Raw genomic sequence first — 23,961 nt, forward strand, 5'->3', positions numbered from 1 at the left:
TTTTCAGGTTGTCGCATGGAGGGGTGGTCACCAGGGGTAAGGCGCCTATCGCCTGTGCCAGCTCTTTATAAGGGTTTATGTTTATGGGCAGGGTCTCAGTTTGTCGTTGATTTGGCTTGATTTTGCCAGGTTCCTGTTTGTAGGGCTTTGTCTTCTTTGGTGACGGGGAATGGTGGGTAATGTTTTGGTTCGTTGTGCGGGGGCCGGCTGTTGTTTCTGCTTTCATACATTCTATTTGTGCAGCGGCCATTTGAGAAGGTTGAAGGAGTTCCCGTATCTCTGGGCTGGTTTTGTATGTTTCCTTCATCGGGTGGTGTGCTGATGCAGCTGCTATTCGTCTCTGCTAAGGCCAAGGGCGCGTCAGGGTCAAAGGCGAAGACCCACAGTCCCCAGTAGTGTGCAGTACCTGTCACAAATAGTAAATGCACGCGGCCTCCCACTTTATAAGAGGTGGTACACTGGGGGCGGGGCTAATCAGCGAAAACTGCGAAATCTCCAGCAGGATCAGAGCATCCTCCACCTCAGCCAACTCAGCCAACAGCACTCCCGCCAATTCGAGTGCTAATGGACCATTTAATTGGTCAAAACACCCCTGTGGACATCGCAGAGAGGAGCTTTTCAAAATCTGTCCGCGAGAAGATTGCATTCAATCTCAAGTAACTGGGTTATTTTAACTTATAATTTGACAGTGCTGGTGTTTGCCCAAGTAACAACCTTGCAGGAAAGTCTGCCACTGATGACTGAAAGGCGCTTGAATGCTGAAGGAACACAGGACCAATGAGACACCTGACTGTGAGCATGCATGATCACTGAGAGTGTGCAACAGCCACTGGGAGGTAGACAGGTGTCTCATGCAGGAGGACTGTTTTAAGTTATGATGTTAATGAGTGTCTGGAGTAATAATGGTAATATCCATTACAGTTGCCAGTATCCATTACAGCCCACCCAGCCCATCACAGTGCTCAATTACACATGGTCTCCTGGCCTCTGAACAACATATACTCCCAAATAAACACGTTGCCCATAGCTCTCAGGTGCATGGCCTATCACACATAAGCATATTTAAGTGTGCTACACTTGTGTTTATTATACTATGAACAGGAGAGCAATACATCAGGAATTCCTCATTTCAGAACGGAGGAGGCCACATTGGTCTCTCTGGATATCTTGACCTCAAAATGTATGTGTTAGAAACGAAGAAGGAGTCACCTGTGCCGCACCTCGCTAGGTACCCCAAGAGGCCCTGCCTAAGATGCTATAACTCCTCTGGTTGATCTCCCCTGACTCCAGTGAGGGAACACTCTGCCATTTTATATGGTAACACAGTGACCAGACTGAACCGATTTCTTAATGTAGACAGCAAAGTATTCAAGCCATGTGGCTCTTAAAAAAAGTGACAAAATGCATTGTATTTCCTGAATGTTTCAATCCTTTGAGGATGAATCAAGACTTACCTGTGATCAATTTGAGGTATAACTCAGCCTGATCTGAAGATGATGAATTAAAGAAAGGCAACCGCACCTCTTGGTCAGAAATGTCTAACAAAGTTCAGGCAAAAGTCTGGACCTGGTCATAAAATCATAGAATTGAGGAGACGTTTTAAATGAGTGGGACAGCAAACTGAAGGCAGCACATCTCATAACCTCACAACAGAAGGAATTGCAACAGAATAAAAAGTCCTATATCATAAACAACTGAAATCCAGATCTAGAAAGGGCTGAAAGGAAGCACCTGCCTAAAAAGGACCCTTAAAAACGAGGAAGGAACCAGGGAGGTGCACAAATCTTTTGAGGGAGATTCAGGAAAATAAAACACCCTAAAATACCTAAGAATCAAAACTTCTAAACCATGTCAATGAACACTGAAGCCCGTTGAACCTTGAAGGTAGCTTTCACTATAGCTCTTCGAAAGCTGTCTAGCTAACACCCCCAAGTCCTAGGAGCCTCATTAGTTCAATGATGAGCAACTTTTGCTAAGAACCACTGCTCACAGCTAAAATGATTCCCAATGGTGTGTATATGCTCTGTGAAAAGCTGAACTGCCTTAGCTGCTTTCATCACCAGCCATCACGTCTGGAGACCCTTCTTCTCAACATCCAACCCAACACCTTCTGCTGTCATACATTTTTAACATCTACAGAGAACTCGAATCTCCAGCCCCACCACCCACTTCACTCATCAAAGATGCATCATGGTGCACAGATATAAAGTCAGCTTTACTAGGCAAAATCGACACACTTAACGCAAAAATTATCGCTCAACAAACCCCTTTCAGCACCATCCTCATAACCCTGAATATCAGCTGCACTCCTCCACCCCCTAAAGCCACATCTACACAGTTTAGCTTCAGTGTCTCTCAGAAAGCAAAGTCCTTAAACTGATTAATAACCTCAAACCCTCCAAATGTAAAGGCAACATCTGCCCGGCAACTCTCATCAAAGATTGCGCGGACACACTTGCCCGAATCATCACTGCCTTTATAAATGCATCCTTCGCAACGAACACCGCCCCAGTCAGCCTCAAAGAATCACATGTCCTCGCTTTACAAAAAAAGGCCCACCCGTGACCCTGCAATTCCCTCGAATTACAGGACCATTACCACAGTCCCTTTCCTCTTAAAAATTCTTGACCGTGCAACCTTCCTACTGGTTCAGTGCTACTCGGAAGACAACCACATTTTAGGAATGCGCCAATTTGGTTTGTGCCATGGTCCCGGGACCGAATCTGCCCTGCTCGACCTAAATATTCAACTTGATGAAATCAGAGATACAGGAAAGTCTGCCCTCCTCCTCCTCTTAGATCTATCTGCGGCATTTGACTTTGTGAACCACCAAATCCTCTGCCACCACCTCACCACACGTGCCAACTTCTCCCCACATGCCACAGCCTGGATTGCCTCATTTCTGGAAGGCAGGTTCATGAGGGTCTTCTCAGACACAGCAAAACTCCACCCTCTCCCATTACCCGTGGTGCACCCCAGGGGTCCTGCACAGCCCCAACCCTCTATAATATTTTCACTATGCCTTTCGTCAACATCCTTGACTCATGCGGCATAGTCTACACCAGTTATGCTGACGATAGGAAAATCCTAATCCCACTCTCTGGCAATTACATAACTGACCCTAACACACTCAACAACATCTACTCAACCATTCAGGCTTGGATGACAGCTAACCACCTCTGCCTTAACAGTGATAAGACCGAAATATTAATAGTCGGCCTTCCAAATGCCCTGAAATCTCTTGACAAACAGTGCTCATCTTTTAACATAGACAATAGCACTATTCCCATTTAATCAACTGTGAAAACCCTAGGTGTTTATCTGGATGCTTCACTAACCATGTCCAGGCAAGTAAGCGTGATTGCCTCCCCAGCAGCATACTCCTCCAAGGTCCTTAATGCAGCCAGACCCTTCATCACCAAAAACAATTGCCTCACAATCGCCTGTGCTATCATTGCCTCAAAGCTAGATTACTGTAATGTCCTTTTCACAGGCACCTCAGCAAGAAACATAAAAAGATTACAAGTGGTCCAGAACAACGCCTTGAGAGCAGCACTCCACATCTCTAAAAGAGAACATATCACCAAAGCTAGACGAGAAGCCCACTGGCTGCCCATCCAGGAGCGCATTAGATTTAAAGTGCTCTCCATCACGCACAAATGCCTATCAAACACTGCCCCCTATACCTCACACACAGAATCACCAAGGCAAGCTCTCCCAGACCCGCTAGGTTCCCTTACACCGACCGCCTAGTCGTGCCCAAATTCAAAAGAAGTTCAGCAGGAGGCTCAAGCTTCCCTTACCTTGATGCAAATGACCCCCACCCTAAGGGCCGAGAAATCCTATTGGATCTTTCACAGGACTCTCAAAACACAGCTCGTTTTTGTTACATACCACACTCTGTATAGTACTGTACATATACTCAGCTTTCTACTCTTCTACTTGATGGTTATTCTTTCTGCCCTCCTGTCTGTTTGATTTTTGCTTGATCCTGTCTTGTTACCTACTATGCCTGTAAAGTGCTATTTGTATGACTTGTGTGCTTCCTGATGTGTACTGGCAACGGTGCCTCAATGCCTCAGGGTTGTTTGTGCACTTTACAAATTAAATAAATTAATACATAAATACGTTCTAAAGAGATAGAACCAAGCATCTGAATGAAGAGGGAACTACATCTGAGACCACCTCTGGAGCTAGTGCTCAGTTCTGATGAATGGCAAACCAATCATGTCTCACCTAATAAGAACCGATCAGAATGAGATCCCGCTTTTGCTTCATGAATTCTGTTAACAATCTGGGAAGGAGGTGAAACAGAGGGAATACGAATATGAGTTCCTCTAGACAGGAGAGAAACAGCATTGATGCTCTTTGCCTTCCAGTCCTGGTTCCTGGTGCAGCATAGGGGAACAAGCAAATTCTCATGCAGTGCTAACAATTCCAATATCAGAACGCTGTACCCTTGGGAAAAAGGGGAAAACTCTGCTCACATAATCTACCTGACGGTGGTTTATTCCTCTGCACAGGAAAATTCCTGCCTGCCATCTTGGTCGGTTAACAGAGTCTGCTTCACCATTGGTGAATTGTTTACACCTATGAGATAATGTTGGCCGCCCTCACCAGCACTGAGGTCTCTGTGATGGATAACACTAGTAGAGCACTGAGGATAACCTGCAGCTCTCTCCAGTTGGACGACTTTTCACATTGGGGGAGAGACCACTTTCCCTGTGCTGAATGAGTTTGCCAGATTGCACCTAACTTCGACTCCAACTCTTGGCATTTATGGTCAACGCCTTGGGGCCTGGATGGTTGAGATCTACCCCCACCTCTAAGGATCCTGCAAGGATTCACTACCTCATGAATTCTCGAATCTCAGTTGGGAACGGAATCAAGGAATTTAAGTGAGAGATCATGTCAGCTCCCATCACGATCATGTATGGCGTTCACACTGATGAGCCAGGGCTGGCATGACTAAAAGTGAAATCAATAATACACTTCCCTGTATAGGGTCATATGTACTGACATTGTATGTATCCACACATGTGCCCACAAGCACACTGAATAGCAATAGTTCTTAAGATGTACTTGCTTTAAACAGGTCGACTTTTTCGACAATGGAATAGTTGACGTCAATAGCAATGGCAAGCTGCATCTTCGATGGCATCTGCTCCAGGAGTTCAGACTCATCTGCAAGATATAAACATGACTTAAATTGTTGCTTTCAAAACATACTGAAAGGTGACGAGAAAGAAAGCAGCTGTTCAAACTAAAACATGTTATTTCAACTGAACTTTCGGCCCATAGGTTGCTATGTTTTGTTAAGACATTTACAGACATTCTCATGGCCATACCTCAGTTAATCAAAGAGTTTTCACGATCCTTTTGTAAAATGTATTTCTTTCAGATAACCAGAAGGAAACGCACACTTTGTCATTTCAAATGGACTAATCCATTGCTAAAAAAACAAGCATTCGCAAAGCCAGTAGTTTAGGCATTTGCAGTTGATTAAAGTATTCTTATTAATAGACATGAATGCAGGACATCTTGAAGCCTACATAACCAGTACTTACTTTAAAAGTTCCAAAAATGTATGAAGGTTACTGTTTGTAGACATATAACATTAGTAGTAGACATGGTAAATAGATTATATGATATGGTATGATATGACATTTGTAACGCGACTGTACACAAGTGTTTCTAGACGCCACAAACAAGAGAGGGAAGACAGTGGGAAGACAAGGCAAACGATCCTACTAGGCCTTGTTTGTGTCAGTTGGAACGTGCAAGGGCGACAATGCGAGTTGCATGGGGAAGTGTAGGGGAGAGGGAATGGGAAAGTGGGAACAGGGCATCCAGCTCTGAATAAGTGCAGCCAATGCAGCGGTGCTCTGGGTCAGTGCAGGAGGCAGGGGGGTTGTTGGGGTTACAATTACAGCCTCTAAGTGCACAGTAGACCCAGAGGCAATGCAGGGAAGACTTGTGGTGGAGGAGCCTCGTACCTGGTGAACTCAGGAGGTACCAAACAACCAGTCAGCACAGCAGAACAGGTACATTAGCAAGGAAGCGAGAGAGAGAAGGCAGAGGAGAAAATGAAGGTCCTGAGCTGCTTCCGGAGCTTTAGGTGGTCTGGCTCAAGTGTAAGAGGGGCAGGGAGGCCATTCCAGAGGGAGCAACCTGCAGAGGTGAGAAATCTACCCCCACTCTCTTCTTGGAACAGCATCTGACCCTCAGTGAGTTGGAGGTAGCTGAGCGAATGGCTTTAGAAGGAAGGTATTTGGGAAGAGAGAGTTGGATTTACTGCAGGCCCTAGCCCCAGAAAGCCTTGTGGATGAAGCAGAGTATCTTGAAAATGATCCGTGCAGCCACCGGGAGCCAGTGGAGAGATTTCAAGGCTGGAGAGATACGGTCCCTGGGCCAAGGATAAGTCTCACAGTCCTTTTCTGGATTAGTTGCAGGGGTGGAAAAGTAGAGGTAGGCAGATTGAGAAAGAGGCTGTTGCAGTAGTCCAGCCTGGAGAGGACCAGTGATCTAGAGAGGTTGAGCTTCTGGGGGAAAGTGATAAAAGGTAGAATACCTCTGAGGAGAGAAGGAGAGAGTGGAGTCAAAGATGACACCAAGGTTTTTTGCCTGACAGGAAGGCAAAGGTAGAGGGCCCAAGGAGGGCAGGCAGAGTGAGAGGGAAAGTGGGAGCAGGAGTCCCAATGCGAAGGATATCCGTCTTACTGGCATTAAGGCAGAGATTGTTGGAGGTGCACCATTCCTGAATCGAGGATAGACAGTCAGGAATAAGTGAGGGAGGAGAGGAGGCTGAGGGGAGCCTGAAAGAGAGCTGAGCCTCATCCACATAGCACTGGAAGTTAGAGGAGAAGGTGGAGATCAAGCAGGCCAAAGGGGCCAGATAGACATTGAAGAGCCAGGGTGTGAGGATAGAGCCCTAGGGGACACCACAAGTGGAGAGAGTGGTGGTGCAGAGAAAGGACCCAAGTTGGACCTGGGAGGGATGGTCCATGAGGAAGGAGTTCATCCACGCCAGGGCCTGTTCTGTGATTCCCAGGCGCTCATAGAGTCGATTAATCAGGGTGGCGTGATTGACAGTGTCAAAGGCATAGGAAAGGTCAAGGAGGATCAGGACAGAGGGAGAGCTGGAGTCAAGATTTGAGAGCAGATCTTCATGGGTGTCCATGAGAGCAGTTTCCGTACCTCCGACTACTTTGAAGCCAGACTGATGGTCATGGAGACAACCAACAGAATCAGTGTTGCGAGTAAGCTGGGAGATGGCCTGCTTTTCCAGGACTTTGCCCCGGCAAAGGAGTGATAGAAATCGAGCGATAATTTGCCATACAGGTAGGATCGGCAGAAGGATTTTTTAGGAAGGGGCGCACAAAGGAGTGCTTAAGGAGAGAGGGGAAAGATCCAGTGGTGAAAGAGTGATTGCAGAAATCGGCCAAGTCTAGTGCGAGGGAGGCAATGTGGTCCTTGATGGTTCTGGAAGAGCAGGTGAGCACCTGTTTTGACGCACTTTCATAGACTAAACTTGTCTAGAAACATCATCAGGTGTTGTTGGTGAGAAGGAGGAAAAAGGACGAGGAGAGGGAGAGGCGGCCAAAGGGGGCCTGAGCGAGTTGGAGGGAGAGGATGAGGAGAGTGAGGACAGGATGTCCTGAGTTTGATTGGTGAAATGAGAAGCCAGAAATGTAGAGGGTCTGGGAGTGAACAGGAGAAGTGGAGACTGAAGTAAGACTGGCCAGCTCCTTGCAGATTTTAAAGAGTTTGGCCGTGTTGTTAGAGGCCGCATATATGCAGGCTTAGATATAGACGCTCTTCTTGGAGAGGAACGAGAGACTGTATTGCATTTGGAGCTATCAGCAGGTCAGTTTATCAGAGGGTGCACCAAAACTCTCCACTTCCTCTCAGCCACCCTGCACTTGCCTTTCAGGGCGGCAAGGTCAGAGTCATACCAAGAGTTGCACTTGGAGGCAGGCTTCAGGTGGATTCTCATGACAGGGGCAAGGATGTCCACAGTGTTGGAAAGATGCAGGTTGGACATGGCTGTGTCAGAGTGTGAGTCAGTCGAAAGAGTATGAGGAGCAGAGAAGGCAGAGGCAAAGGCGTCCACTGAGACGCACTTCACCTGAATCCGTCGGGTGCGTTGGGGGTTGCCCGTGGGGGTGGAGGGTTGGATGTGGTCTTAAGGGAAGCAGGGGTTACAGAGGTTGTTTGGGGGAAGCAAAGGGGGCAGGCGAATTTGTTATGTTTGACAGGAGTCTGATTCCTAACCTGGTGTTTCACTCTCATTCTCTCTATTTGGTAGCTGGTTTCTGCCCAATCAGCAACGAGCTGGTGTGTGGAAGAGACAGTCCTTGTCCATTGTGAAACGGCGTAGAAGATGGAATTTCAGGTAGGAACATGGAACTTCAGGGGGGGAGGCAGCCCATCCAAGATCAGGAAGGTGGCACAGTATCTCAGAAGGCATTGAGGCTTTCACCCAGGAGATGCACCTTCTCCTCTGAAAACAAATGGAGATCCCACTGGGGGTGCCATCGGTTTTCTCCTTGTATTCTTCCTATGTAAGGGGCATGGCCATCCTACTAGGCAGGGGGGGTCAAGTGTTGCTGGGTTTCAATGGCAAGAGATGATGAGGGGAGGGCCTTGTTGGTATGTGGTGTCCTGGAGGGAGTGCTGGTAGCACTGGTGAACTAGTATGGCCCCAATGTGGACATATTAATGCCATGGACCCTCTAATGGATAGATTTGGGGTGGGCCTTGGACCTGTGTCTAAGGCGAGTCTGCAGGTGAGCGAAATATGCAGGACATATGATTTGGTGGATGGGTGGCGTCACCAGCACAGGGATGAACATGATTAGACTTTTCACTCCTGGGTTCACGGCTCCAACTCTAGGCTGTACTACTTAATGGTGTCCCGCAAGGGGAACCTCACATGGGATGACATCTGGATTCTCCCTTGAACGTTGTCAGATCACTTGCCTGTGCTTCTGGAATGTCTGGTGGGACAGGGAGGACCCACTCCTGGCGATTCAAATCTGATGCATTGCAGGACCCAGTGTTCCACTGAGAACTGCAGGATGAAATCAAGTGTTATTTCGATCACAACAAGGGCTACGTCTCCTCGTCGGGCGTACTCTGGGAATATTTTAAGTGCTATGTCAGGGGGGTATGTATGGCCAAGGAAAATGGGATCCTCTGGGGGTTAGGTGGGACCTTGTGGCAGGTGAGGCCTGACTCAAACAGCTGGAGACTGATTATTCATCCATGGCAGAACCTAGGACCCTGGCGGAGCGCCGCAAGGAGCTCGACGGGTTTAGGGAAAATGCTAGCCAAGAGATTTGGTTCTTGGGGCAAGGCCTTCAGATCCGTCAATATGGAGAGGGGCAGAAACCAGGCACCTTGCTGGCCTGGTTGCTGATGGCTGATAGGCGACCTCCACAGGTGGCATGTATTAGAGTTCCCCGAGGTGCACCTTTGCATACTGAGGAGGACATTGCGGCGGAATTCTGAGTGCTCTAAAAGCACTTATATGAGTCCAGGTGCTCGCAGAATCCAGATGGTCTGCGGCAATATCTGAAAGAGGTGGAGCTGTATCGGGTGGAGCCACAGCTCAGCAAGACCCTCAACTGGGAGGTCTCAATGGAAAATATGTTGGAGGTAATTAAGCAACTCCCAAGTTGCAAGTCCCCAGGGCCTGATGGTCTAACTGGGGAATTTTATAAGGCATATGCGCCTATCCTAGTTCTGGTTCTCTTGTGGGTGTACGCGTAGTCGCTGTCTGTTGGGACTCTGCCCCCTCACTGCGTGAGGCCACCATTGTGCTTTTACATAAAAAGGGGAAACTGGCTGAAGATTGTGCCTCATATAGGCCTATCTCTCTAATCAATGTGGATAATAAAATATTTGCCTAAATACTTGCTATTCGGCTGCTCCCCCTGATGCCGGGCTTGGTGCTTGCAGACCAGGCCGGGTTCATTCCCGGGAGAAATGCCATGCACGGCCTGCTCTGTTTTTTTGGGGTCCTCACAGCAATTGAGCGGATAGCGCAAGCGGTTGTGGTCTTTTTAGATGCCGAAAAGGCCTTCAACTTTATTGAGTGGCTATTCCTGTTTTCGGTACTCCAGAGGCTGTGGCTAGGTGCCTACTTTATCCGACTGATCTCCCTTTTATATGTCAATCCCTTAGCAAGCATTGTGGTGGGGCAGGCGAAGTCCGAGAGCTTCGATATGGCGAGGGGGACATGACAGGGATTCTCATTCTCCCCACTTTTATTTGCTCTTGCTATGGAGCCTCTGGTGGCAATCCTGCGTGAGCGTCACATTCAGAGAGGAATGATGCTGGAACCGCACAGGTTACTCATCTTGTATGCAGATGTGGCTCTATTCATTGATGACCTGATTAGGAATATGAGCCCAGTGTTGTGGGAGGTGCTTAGATATGGGGAGTTCTCGAGTCTGAGGATCAATCATAATACATTGGTGGTGTTCTCCCCAACTGAGGGGACTATGAGGTTCAAGGATGAATTTGGACTTAGGTGGTAATCCTCCGGGGTCCGGTACCTGAGGGTGGAGGTGTCGCATAGCCGGGATGATCTGTTTCGTGACAACTATGTGAAGACAATTGGGAAACCCCAGGAGGCAGTGGTGAAATGGTGGACCCTTCCACTTACACTTTTGGGCTGCCTCTCAATTGTGAAAATGATTGTACACCCTACTTTTCTGTACCTTTTCACTAACGTCCCCCTGCTAATGTCTGGTGGCGTTTTTCTATGACTGCGGGAGCTCATCCTTGATCTGGTTTGGGCAGAGAAACCTGCGAGGGTAGCGTACATCACGTTAACGCAACCATTGACATGGGGGGCCTTGCTCTACCAGATCTGGAACAGTACTATTGGGCGGTACAGGCGCACTTCCTCGGACACTGGTACACCACCCATTTTGTGAGGCCACATGTGCAGGTGGAGAGAGCGCTTGACGCCCCGGGCCTGCTGCGTTCGGTGATCCTTGCGGCACCCGGAGTGCCGCCCGTCATCCGGAATATTGTCAAAATCATCTGTGAGGTCTGGCATAGGATCGCAGGGAAGCTGGATGTCCCTGTTTTGTATTCGCCCCTCCTCCCGATACGATATGTGGCAGGGCTGCCTCTAACGGGTGAGCGGATATATCTTCAGTGGGCAGATAAGCTTGGCATAGTCACCTTTGCAGATCTTTTTGTCAATGAAGAGTTTATCTCAGTCCAGCAGACAAGTGAGATAGGGGGTGATTCAGCCCTGGATGTCTTCCTTTATTTTCGACTACGGCATGCGCTTAAAGCAATATTTCCCTTCTTTCCCACACAACTCCCTATGTCGCCACTATTACAAGGGACGCTCCAGTCCCAGGGAGAGGGCCTCCTGGTCTCACGGATATACAATAGCATTATGTCAGACATGCCATGGGACCGGGAGGTGGCAAGAATATGGTGGGAGAAAGCATTGGGCATGACCTTAGCAGACAAGGATTGGGCATATATGTTGGGACACACCCAGAAGGTGTGACTGAACTTTAAATACAAGCTAATACAATTCAATTTCCTGCATCAGGTCTATCATACCCCGGTTATCCTCCATAGGCATTTCCCATCCACGCCAGACGCCTCTGCCAGATGTGGCTTTGCCCCTGCCAGGTTTCTACATCTGGCCTGGGAATTTTTGCAGGTTCCCAGCTCCTGGGCAGGGGTACTTGAGAAAGTCTCCCTGATCATTGGGGAACGGCTGAAGCCAGACCCAGTGGTGGCACTTTTGGGATGCACTGGGGCATTGAGGCAGGGAGTGAGGAGATTGGCAGGCCTCTTGTTGGTGGTGGGTCGCAGAAGGGTGGCCATGACATGGCGAAGGAGCCACCCTCCCATTGTACAGGGATGGTTGAAAGACGTTGCATACTGTCAGGATGTGGAGACTGCTTTCATTCGAACTTTGCCACTGCATGCCCGACTGCCACAGGTTTGGGATCCGTATGTACAATATTTGATTACAACGACGGACTAATGCTATTACGCAGGATTTTGGGTCATGTCAATATATCATGCTGCTTTGGTGCGCTTTATACTATGCCGGGTGGCCGGCGGGTGGGATTGGACACCTTGTATGTGCATGTTTATGTTGTCATTTTTCGGTTAAAAAACCAAAAAGGATTGGCCCCCTGTAATTTTATATCCCCTTGCTACCAACCACCCCACACCTCCTTCCTTTCATTTGGTGTCATTACTGTGACTGGAGATTTCCGGTCCCATATTCCATTCTGTCGTAGTTGACTGTGCACGGCTGACATGTCGAACGCCCTCCCCCTAACCTGCAAGGTTACAATCACAGCATCTCAGAGGACTCCGCCACTAAAGCGGGGAGTAGCCACACTATCCACCTACCTCCTCTCTCCAGCTCTAGATCATGCAAGCCTAACACCAAACCTACTGCACCTCCTTTAAAGGCAGCCTTTGTAAATGCTAGGTCTATCTCCGGCTCACGCACTTGACATTGCTGACCTCATTACCACTAATGACCTCCATCTTTTAGCCATATCAGAAACATGGCTTCATGCTGCCCCTGGCCCTTTGCTTTCTCTTGCCATACCACCTAAATACTCTATTTATTACAAAGATAGATTTGATTCCAGAGGCGGGAGTGCGGGGGCTTGCACTAATCGCAAAAGACTCGCTATCACTTAGGGAGATATGTAATACTCCTTTCTCTGCAGGGGAACTCCTGGCTACCAAATTGAGCATCCTTCATACCTCCACTTTAACAATAAATGTAGTTGATCATGCTCCTGGCCCCCCCTTTCATTCAAAGAGGATATATTGCACCTCCTCTCCAACGCCAAACCCTCATTCAAGACCATACTCATAGGCGACATCAACCTGGGCTTTAAGGATGAGTCAGAGCTAAATGCCTTATCGCTAGCAAACTCTCTTATTGCGCTAGGTTTCACCAAACGTATACTCACAATCCAAAGGCCGAATCCTAGACTGGCTAGCCGACCTTAATTGTAACATTTCCATTACTTCCAATCAGCCTTGCCCCTGGACTTACCACAACATTATCCTATTCAATATCCAAGTGTCCAACCCCCACCCCTCTGTGGCCCCTCATCTACCCCTGCTGCTACATGGAGCAACAGAAGCATTGCCAAAACCTGCATTTTGCCGCTGCTGGATTAGCTACTCTGCCCACAGACCCTAGTCAACGACCCCGCCGCCCTGGTAGACCTGTACAACCTAACACTTACACATGCTATCAACACTGTGGCTCCCTTCACCGTGCACAAGATAAAGCTGTTACACACAGCAAAGCTTGGCTCTCGCATAAACTCAAAGCCCTCCGACTACTCTGATGCGAGACGGAAACACAATGGAACAAAAACCCCTCCAAGCCCAGCAAAGCTCACTTCAGTCTTGCTGCTAAGGAATACAAAAAGGACATCATCCAAGAAAAGAGATCTACCTATAATACTCAAATTGCCAAATTGAACTCCAGCGACAGAGACCTCTTCGCTATACTACTTGAGCTTGAAGCCCTGGTGCCTCCGCCAACAAACTGCACTCAGGATAGCGCCTGGTGTGCTAATATTCAAAATGCCCTACTACTCAAAATCAAAAACACTAAAAAAAAAGTTTCTTCATTGGAAAAACACCTTTTCCAGCGTTACACCTACCGTTCACACAGCCAGGACCCAAGCAACACTACATAATCCACCACCCTGTGACTTTAAACCAGTCACAGAATCTGAGGTAATTCAAATCATCAAAGGTCTAAAACCCTCTCGCTGCCAGGGTAATATCTTCCCAGCAGCAGTCATCAACGACTGCACAGAATCACTTGCTCCCTTCTTGGGCACCCTCATCAATGCCTCTTTTTCCTTATGTTCCTTGCCGAATAGCCTCAAAGATGCATGGGCCCTTTCACTTATAAAAAAAAACCTAATCTTGAGCTAGCCAACCCCATAGTCACTGTCCCCTTTCTTCTTAAAATTCTGGATCGTGCAGCCTACCTACAGACCCAGCTCCACCTGATATCTAACAATCTCTTGGGCATACATCAATCTGGGTTCTGACAAGGTTTTGTTATGAAATCCGCTCTGCTGGATCTCAAGAAACAATTAGATGAGATCAAAGATGCTAGCAAAATTGCATTACTACTTGTACTAGACCTGTTGGCTGCCTTTGACCTGGTGGACCACCATATCTTGTGTCGCCCCCTGGCCTCAACAGCTTACATTTTATCTGGAGCCATTTCCAGGATCACCTCCTTCCTCTCGGACAGGTCCATGAGAGTGTTCTCAGCTAACGCATCAGCCCTGCCAGCCTCCTTCACTTGACGGTCCAAGTGTCTCGTTGACCCTCTACAACATTTTTGCAAAACTCCTATTCCACCTGCTTGACTACAGAAGAATCTCCTACACCAATTACGCGGATGACACACAGATCCTCCTCCAAATCACCAGTGACTATGCTACCGATGCCAACAACTTGCACTCTCTCTACCACACCATCGTGCCCTGAAACACTTGTGTATGGGCACGATATAAATAAAATATATAATATCATATCATATCCAGGCATGGATGGCCTCCCACCTTCTATGCCTTAATGACAATAAGCCGGTATTTCTCCTGGTCTTCTGATTGGTTCCAAGCCTCACTCAGTAAGCTCGACCTTTCTTACAAATCTTTCACCAAAGAGGGTAACATCACTCAGGTGTCCAACAATGTCAAGACATTGGGTGTTTACCTCGACTCCGCCCTGTCATTATCTAGACAGTTCATTGTGATGGCCTCCTCGGCTGCACACACATATTAACTAATCAATGCATGTAGATCTTTTGTAACCCCGGACAACTGTGTCACCATCACCAGAGCGCTTATTGGTTCTAGATTGGATAATTGCAGTGCCTTATTTGCAGTTACTTCTTCACATAATATCAATAAGCTCCAAATTATTCAAAACAATGCCCACAAAGCCGCACTCAACATCTCGAAGCGTGAACACATCTCAGATGTGGCACACACCAGCATTTTGTGATTTTATTTTGGCCATGGGGATATTGCCCTATAGGCCAGTCCTAGCCTCAGAGTGCTCCAACAAGGCCTAAGGCCACCGGCATCTATACGTTTGGCATCAAAATGCACAGGTACTTGGTCCATAGACAAGGGTTACTATCAAATTCTTGTGACTTCTAGCCATTGCCTGGGGCTGCTGTCAACAGCCAAGGTACATGTGCTGCCATTTATTGCCATTAAATACCCCAAATACATTCTCAGAAGATTAACCGACTGTCAAGGATTGATATCAACTGTACAGACACATGCCTGATTGCCATTGCTGCCTCTTCCTTTAACTCCTTATAGTATGAATTCTCTTACTCCTTTATCACCGTCCACGCACAACTCTTTTTCAAAACTGGGTCATGGGAGAAGTGACATTGAACTCGTCTTGTGTGTCTTTGCCTGGAGGAGGAGCAGGCAGCAATCGGGCTGTACATTAAGGTGACCAGATTGAAAAAGTAAACAACTGGGACAGGGCAACTAACATAAAGGTGGGACTAACTCTTGAAAGTGGCTGTCAAGGCTCTACGCTTCAATAGCATTTGGAGGAGAAGGGGGTTTAAGTGTTACTGTTCAAATAAACACATACTGCAATTAATCTATCACAAACTAACACTATTTTAAGTTGTAAAATGCAGCATTTCTTCTGTGCGAGATTGTGCATTCCTGCATGCCAGCTATGAAGACCTATTACAAAAACCGGGACCACTGCAGTTTCCAAACATAGGGCCTCATTACAAGTGAGGCGGTAAGGGGTTAACGGTGCCGGTAAAGGTGCCGGAGCCGTTAACCCTGTACCGCCTCATTACAGGTCCCCTTGCAGGACCCACTCTGGACGTCTGGTCAAATGATTGATGTTATGGTGTATAAGGGCCCGATTCATAGAAAAAGTGCATACATTGCACAAAGTCCCCCGCACAGAAAATGGCTCTGCGTGACCCAATGTGCAAAATTCCCAATGTGCTCTCCATTTATTCATGGAATCCAAAGCGCAAAGCAACCCGACCCGCAAAGAAAACTGAGCTGCGCGAGGAACGTCCACAACATGCCCCCACGCAAGCCAAAACCATAGCTAAAGACCAATCTTTGCACAAACCTCCACGTCCACCTCTGACCCACCATCCAGCATCCCAGCGACACTGCACGCGGTCCCCCGTAAGTCAAAGCAGCACCGCAGCAAATCTGCATGAGGTTCCCTGTAAGTAACGCCTGCACTCCTGCGAAAGTGCGCAAAGAGCTCCTTAAGGAACGGCTGCACACCTGTAGGTGATAATACAAACATGCAGCAACTCAGCAGCAAATGATGTGTGTGGTCGACTTATATCACATGTACTCGATGTACAATGCAATGAACAGGGCCCAAGAATGTGGCAATGAACAATACATGTGAATGTGGCAGTGGCATAGTTCGGTGTGACACAAAGATGACCTGTGTGGGTGATGTGTGCCTGTCAGGGGTGCACGTCATGGGGTCTTGCAATATGCACATGTTTTGAACATTGAAACCCTGCATGCAAGAACTGGCATGGCTGTGTAGGCCAGCAGACAGTGATGTGAACAGTCAGGCTAACATGTGCCACACATGTGGACCACACAGGAAAAGCACTGAACGCAGGCCATGTGACAGAAGTGTACATGGTAGCAAACATGCATTGTCCAAAGATGGCTGACAACTGCAGCCAGCTGTACTACTACACATATATAGGCCGGTCAACCATGATTGTCCATACATACGATGCACACAAATGCCACTCACTCACCAGATGTGTTCTTATAGGTCTCCACGCTGCCCATGCCTTGCACCTGTTCAATGGTGATGAGTTGACTCGTGACCTCTTCAATTGGAGTCAGCTGCTCCTCCTCTGCTGGCCACCCACCAGTGGGCAGTGCAGAGGCCAGGTTGACACTGGGCTTATGCTTGGTCCTCCATGTGAGATCATTGCACTGCTTCTGGACCTGTTCAGCAGTGCGCATCTCCACACCTAAGGCATTTGTGACATGCCGCCAATGCACCATTCGTTGTGTGGATTTATACATGCTCAACGCATATGGGAACATCTCGCAGTGCAGCATGGGTTTAGGTGTGACACACAGCAGCACAGCATGCTACCTCGTACCAATGCTGTACGTATGTGGTGGCAAACATTGGTTTCTGGCGTATGCATCGGTATTTGTAGATTTTGTCCTATGTAACTTGTTGACCTCGGGCACATGCTGTGTGAGATCATGGACCAAGTGATATCACATGCATGTGGTACATCGTCCACTCCCCCAGCATTTGCTCATCTCTTGTCCCTGTAGCTGTTGCCAGTGCACCCTATGATCTCCACATATTTACTGGGGCTATCTCATCCAGGGTGTGTGGTCTGTTGGAGGGTGAGTCAACAGTTCGATATTGTTGTCATGTCCATTTACAGTGGTGTCCAACGAGGGGTTTGGTGGTTGGTGCAGGGTATGTGGATGTGGTTAAAGGGACTCATTTGCGGGGATGTTACAGACATGGGTCTCTGTCAGGTTTACATGGCATGGTGTGTTGAGTATGTTTTTTCTGTGATGTGAAGCTGCAGATTGACTTTTGTCCTTCCTCGTCCCTAAAATGTGCTACTTTTTCATCTATGTGCCTTTCAGGCTCTCTGACCATTCTGCTTTTTTTCTCCAGTGTTTCTGTCTCTGTCTTCCTCTCTCTTGCCCACCTTCTTGTTCCTGCAGATCAACACTCAGCAAGGGTTCTAGTGTGTCTAGTGGTTCTAGTGTGTCCAGTCCTAGCAGTAACTGACAGCCCCGAAGAGGAACCCAAGGCAGCAGTAAAAATAGGTCCAAGAGCGTTCTCATTTGTCATAGATACAGGAGTCACCGAATCTTGCATAAGGGAGAGGGGAATCCCGCTATCAAACAAAGTAATGGACACGCAGGGCTTTTCTGGGGTGGTAGTGATGGTTACAGCAACAAAAGATTTACCACTAACCACCGGGAAACAGCACATTATAGCACCCCTATTGTATTCCAAAGACATGCCCATCAACATCCTAGCAAACTAAACACCACAATATCATTCACCGAAAAAAGGGATGGTGTTTTCGACGCCAGGTGTCTATTACACATGAGTTGCCGCGCTCCTCTTAGCAGCACACGCCCAAAGCACGATACGAGGCCAACCCATGTAGCCTAGCATGTTTCTGTAGGGGGTCAAAATATTGTTGGAATGGGTGCCGGGGATACAAGAGAAGGTGTTTCAGTTGGCATCAGAGTTTCTATTCCGACCGCAGTGCTAGTGGGCAGATGCAAAAGGTACCACAATAGTGCTAAAGCTTTAAGAGGTAGTGATCCCCAAAGACACAGTGATCCTATGCGGAACACATAATGACAACATGGAATGGCATACAGTTTTATGCATCAACCCAACACTGACAGTCACATACGTAACGGATAAACAATTGTTCTTCGATGGGGAGAAAGAGGGGGAGATGGTATTCCAGCTACAGATACCTTGCCCAGTAAGAGTAGTGGAAAAACTGGTGCCAATACTCACACAATTGGTAAAGAGGGGAGACGAAGATATGAAAAAGTTTCAGAAAGACAATGGACAAAAGGGCCCCATGATGTAGGAGTGTTAAAAGAACTGGGGGTTGTAAAAATTAAGTTGAAGGAAGGGGCGCTCCTGCCCCAAGCAAAACAATACCCACTGTCCTAAGAAGCAGATGAAGGGATATACTCAACGCTACATGCACTGTGGCAGCAGGGCATAATCAAGACATTCACGTCACCGTGCAACACAGCAATATATCAGATAAAGAAATCAAAAGGAGTCTCATGGAGATTTATATAAGATTACACCCTCCTAATAACGCAGTTGAAGCAGATTTTCGCAGAGTACCGAACCCCGCCACAATACTGTGCAATATTCCAACAAAGGCAAAATACTTCATGTTTATCGACCTGAAGAACGCTTTTTTTCCATCCCGCTAGACCCCAAATCTAGATACTTTACAGCATTTACGTACCTGGAGACCCAATTTGAACACACTAGGCTGTCGCAGGGGTATTGCGAATCACCCAGTATCTTTAATAGGGTGATACAGATGAACCTCAGTAACATACAAGTGTCAAGCATGGTTAACCAATATGTTGATGATTTATTGGTGTGCAGCAAGACTGAGGAGCAGTGTAGGATGGACTCAGTACATCTCTTGACGGTACTAGCTGACAAGGGGTATAAGGTGGACAAAGAGAAACTACAATATTACCAGGAGGAAGTTGGATACCTGGGGCAAATAATATCAATAGAAGGATGCAGGATAACACAGGAGAGGGTAAAAGCAATTCATATGACTGCACATCCATGCACAGTGAAGAAGATGCAGACATTCATGGGGTTGTGCAATTATTGCAGGGAATGGGCTTTCGACTACTCTACATTTGAAAAGCCCCTACTGCAGGCCTTTAAAGAAGTCCACAAGGAGAAAAGGGAAATAAAGTGGACATCAGAAATGAATGAGAATTTCGCTGAATTAAATTAAGCATTGGCCCATGCGCCGCTGTTGGTAACCCCTAATTACAAAGAAAAATTCTGTTCTCTCACTCAGATGGCTCAGTGATGGCGGCTGTCCTCATGCAAAAGAAGCCACAGGGGTACAAGCCATTGGCTTACTATAGCAGTGTCCTAGATCCAGTGATACAGGGGCATTTCACCGGCAAACAATCGCTTGTGGCTGCAGTGTTTGCAATAGAGAAGGCAGCAACAATGACTATGGGTTGTCCAGTAGTACAGTAGGTGGAGTATTCACCATTTTAGAAATGAAAGAGTACACTGATGACACAAAGGGTTTCAGGGTATGAAATAATAGTGACAAACCCAGCCATCGAGGTAGTGAAATGGCATGTGGTCAACCCAGCGACATTCACAGCAGAACTTGCAGAGAAAGGGGATTACATGCATGACTGTGCAGCCCATATGGATGGAATGGAAAGGAACATATGGGTAAAACAAGAAGAAATAGAGGGAGTAGACATGATCTTTATTGATGGGTCCTTAAGTATCGACTCCAGTACAGGAAATAGACATAGTGGAGCTGTGATAGTATGCTACAAGAACGGGGAGAACATAGTTGCACCGCAGCAGAGATTACTGTCGCATTATTCTGCATGACACTACGGCACAGGTTTTGAGAGAAGACATGCACAAATATTTTACTGAAAATACAAATGCCCTCAAATACGTCTCCTGCCAGGTTCAACATTCAAAAAGCGAGCCGACAAGTGCCGAAGAACAAACAAATGCACACGACAAGGGAGAATTCCCACAAGCACAGCTTCTCTAACCTGGTGAGAATTTCATCCGGAAATGGCAGGATCCAAACGAAGTAGTGTTGCATGGCCCTTACGATGTAGTGTATGCGACACCCACAGCAGTCAAGATAAAGTGAAGGAGGGCATGGAACAATGTTTCTGACATCCGCAAAGACAGCAGCAGCACCCCCTTGGACAGAGAAGGGAGGGACGCAACTTGATGGGATGTATTACCCAATTGCCATTAACATTTTGTTCAACAATAAGACTTTACAGAAAGCCCACAAGTAATGAAGAAGAGGGGCATGCAAGAAGTTGGGGGAATGGGAGAAAATATAAAAACAATATAAAAGTTATAGGGATAGGAGTGCTTCGTTTATTGTTTTCTTGTCCTCACTTCTTTTTGTGGTTTATATTGCATAAGGACATGGCGGCATGTCTACCAACAATGGAAAAGAGACACACACTAAAAGGAGTATATTTAAAGCTGAGAAGTTCTATGACTCTATAGGGGAGGAGGGAGACATGCCATCTGGAAATGTCAGGTACGATGAGATGAAGCAGGTGGGGCAAGAGAGCACAAATGGCAGTTGCTATGTGTGCTCGCTAATCCCACATGTTACAGGGACACCAAAACAATTCTTGCCACAAGAAGTAACAGCAGAGATGGGGGATGTCTAATGCATCTGTCGTTATGTACTTATATACGGCTTGAAAGCATGACCACGGAAGAAGCAACGAAGCATGCCATATTAGGATACATTACAGAAGGGGTGCCAAGGGGAAACAGGTGGCCAGTGCTCACAGGAGGATATATTGCAAGAACTCGACAGGACATGATATACCATGGTATCACACCATACCCCTGATGCGGATTGGGGGGTTCAGTGGGAACAAGGGATAGTGCAGTGTTGTTCAGAGGGGCTAGTGGGATATGAAGAAGGGGTAGTGAAAAGGTAAATAACTACTGCACGACAATATGGAATGCTAATGTACATGCTTGTACATGGATAGACGAGAGACATTGACCAGTTTACATAAAGCCACTTAAAGAGCTCTCCTTATGTATCAGAGCAACAGGGACGATCGTAATGGGGATGAACACTGGCTGCTGGAAGACGATGAGCATCCTGGTGTTTCAGAAAGGGACGGCAGCGGTGACGGAATATTGGTGGGCCTTTGGATGTAGAACCTACGGCTAGCTGTCTCCAGATTGTGGTGGGGTGTGAGCGCGTGTGACCCTTCAGTACTCTGCATTGGTCGTACCCCTGACGGACTTATTACCTTTCAATGATCTCCCAACACTGTGGTAAAAGAGAAGGGAAAGAGAATGGAAAGAGTTGAAAGGCAAACTGAGGCAAATGGTAAGAAGGAAAAGGAGCAGCAACTACATCTCAGTGGAATCATCACAGAGTTTGGATGCGATCACACAGCACTTAAGACTCTTTAACAAAGCATTGCTCTTCTTTAAATCCTTACTGCTCCCTGGGGTACAAGCACCCACAAATGCCAAGTGGCTGCACAGTACCCATTATGAGGTGCTACAGTTTGCGAATGCAACCAAAAAAGGACTGAATACAGTATGACAGGAGCTTTGTGCATTGCGTCTGTTGGCCCTCTAGAATAGGTTAATTCTCGATCTAATGACTGCAGTGGAAGGCAGAGTTTGCCATAAAATTGGGAGTAGTTGCTGCATGTTGACACCCGCCAACGATACTTCCAATGGGACAATCACCGAAGCTGTCGAAGAGATATGTACATTACATGAAAAGATGGTAAAATAAACACATGATTCCACCTCAGACAGTTGGCTGGACTCACTGTTTGCCTGGGTATCTGAGTGGCTAGCGGGCATGTTCAAAATAACTCTCCCTGTGCTCGTCATGATGCTTATTGCCATCTGGGTCGGACAGTGGATCATAAAGAGATTTAATTGTGGCAAGGGGAAAGTACGGTATATAATGACTGCTAATAAAGTCGGTGACGAGGGTAGTGGGTATGAGATGCAGCCTCCCGGGGTGAATGAGGGTGAGGATGAAGTACGTGTGGTCCTTGCCGTGCCACCACAAAATGCAGAGGACTATGACACTTTATGGGTAGCATGTTCCCGGATTGCCTAATACTGGGGTATACATTAGGCGGATATGAGGATGAGGGAGGGGACATGGACAGGGTAACAAGGCTATGGATACTCAAGGGCACGAATAAAGAAATTATAGGGAAATTCAGCACCAGGCAGAAGGGCTTACCTACCGATGGCTGGAATAATGGGAGTGGGCGGGGACACCCCTAAGGGAGGGACATAGGATCACCACAGGCTGTACCCAGCCTCAGTGACCAAGACTGGAGGGAAACAAGGGGGTACACTTTGTATACATCACAATATGAACTCTCCGAATCCTGAGGTGTACTCTCAAGAAAGGCCAAACTACAGGTAAGTGCACCCCAGGGGGATACCATAGATAGACCTTTCACAGCAAGGAAGATTGAACACACAGTGAACATGTCGTGGCTGACGGGTGGTGGTAGCTGAACTTTGATAGCTCATCTCCAGCAGACTGCAGTCACTGGGAACAGCACCGGAAGATAAAATCAAGGTTGGTGAGCCAGTCCCATGGTAACTTGTGGCAGCTAGGGAAATTGACCTTATGCGGGGGGGCACTTGCATAAAACCAAATGCGGTTTCAAATTGCCCTTTGGTTGATAGGGATGGAATGGGAACAAGGATGTGGCATGAAGGGGCACTCCGAGAAGAGCCAATCAGACAGTAAGTGTTTGTGTCTCTGAAAGGGTTCTCATCGAGCGGGTGCCGTGTGAATGTTGCCCTTCTCACTAGATTGAGGTGTCTTGTGTTTCTTCCTTTTTTGCTGCTGGCCAATGACAGATGGATAAAGATCCGGAGGACAGCACAATCATGTTAATACTAATTGCAAATAGTTTGCAGAGTGGAGTGGGAGTTAATGTGGCACCACATGAGGGGGGAACAGTCTCTTTTGCTCCAATAATGTCCAACTAACATATGTTTAGCTACAGGGGCATGACATATTCTAAACAGTCAGCTTCGTGAGAGCAGCGATGCCTTGGAGTTTGAAATTCAACTGTTTCTAACTGTACACACATTGTATTAGAAGTATAAAAGTATTGTTTTGCTGTGAGACAGTTGTCAGCTCTCATCAACTATCTCTGTTCCACTGTGCTGTTTGATTTGTGCTTACCCAGGTCTAATAAACAGCATTACTTCTTGCCTGGTGTACGCTCCTTCTTGGACTACTACAACTGGTAACTCATTGATTACATGCCGTTAGAGGACCCCTCACACAGGAGGCTGCAGGTGTCTCAACTCTCTCATGGCCCGCTTGGGCCTTTGTGTCACTTTCTCCATTCTGCAGCACCCGGCGTCTTTCCCGGCCGCCCCTCTCCAGCCTGCTCACCATCAGCCCTGTCCTATCCTCCAGTCAGGTCTCTTCCAGACAGACTTCTCCCAGGCAGGTTTCTCTCAATCTGCCGCAGGTCCCACCTTTTATCCACCTCTGGCCGTCTAACTGGTTGCTAGTGCAAGTGCTTATTTTCAATTGCCTGACCACAATTAATCGTA

At 47.3% G+C, this 23,961-nt stretch overlaps 1 protein-coding gene across 2 annotated transcripts in view; it reads right to left on the reverse strand.

Annotated features, from left to right (window-relative positions):
• The window catches only part of CNGB3 (cyclic nucleotide gated channel subunit beta 3), a 1,205,394-nt gene that overhangs the window by 271,171 nt on the left and 910,262 nt on the right, over positions 1-23,961 (reverse strand). For both annotated transcript variants that reach the window (XM_069621307.1, XM_069621308.1), the window contains exon 14: positions 5,087-5,184. In XM_069621307.1, the coding sequence (XP_069477408.1) occupies positions 5,087-5,184 (98 nt within the window). The remainder of the gene's footprint in view (positions 1-5,086; positions 5,185-23,961) is intronic.

Source organism: Ambystoma mexicanum, chromosome 5q (assembly GCF_040938575.1).
Source record: "Ambystoma mexicanum isolate Mex_15411 chromosome 5q, UKY_AmexF1_1, whole genome shotgun sequence".
NCBI classification, from domain to species: domain Eukaryota; kingdom Metazoa; phylum Chordata; class Amphibia; order Caudata; family Ambystomatidae; genus Ambystoma; species Ambystoma mexicanum.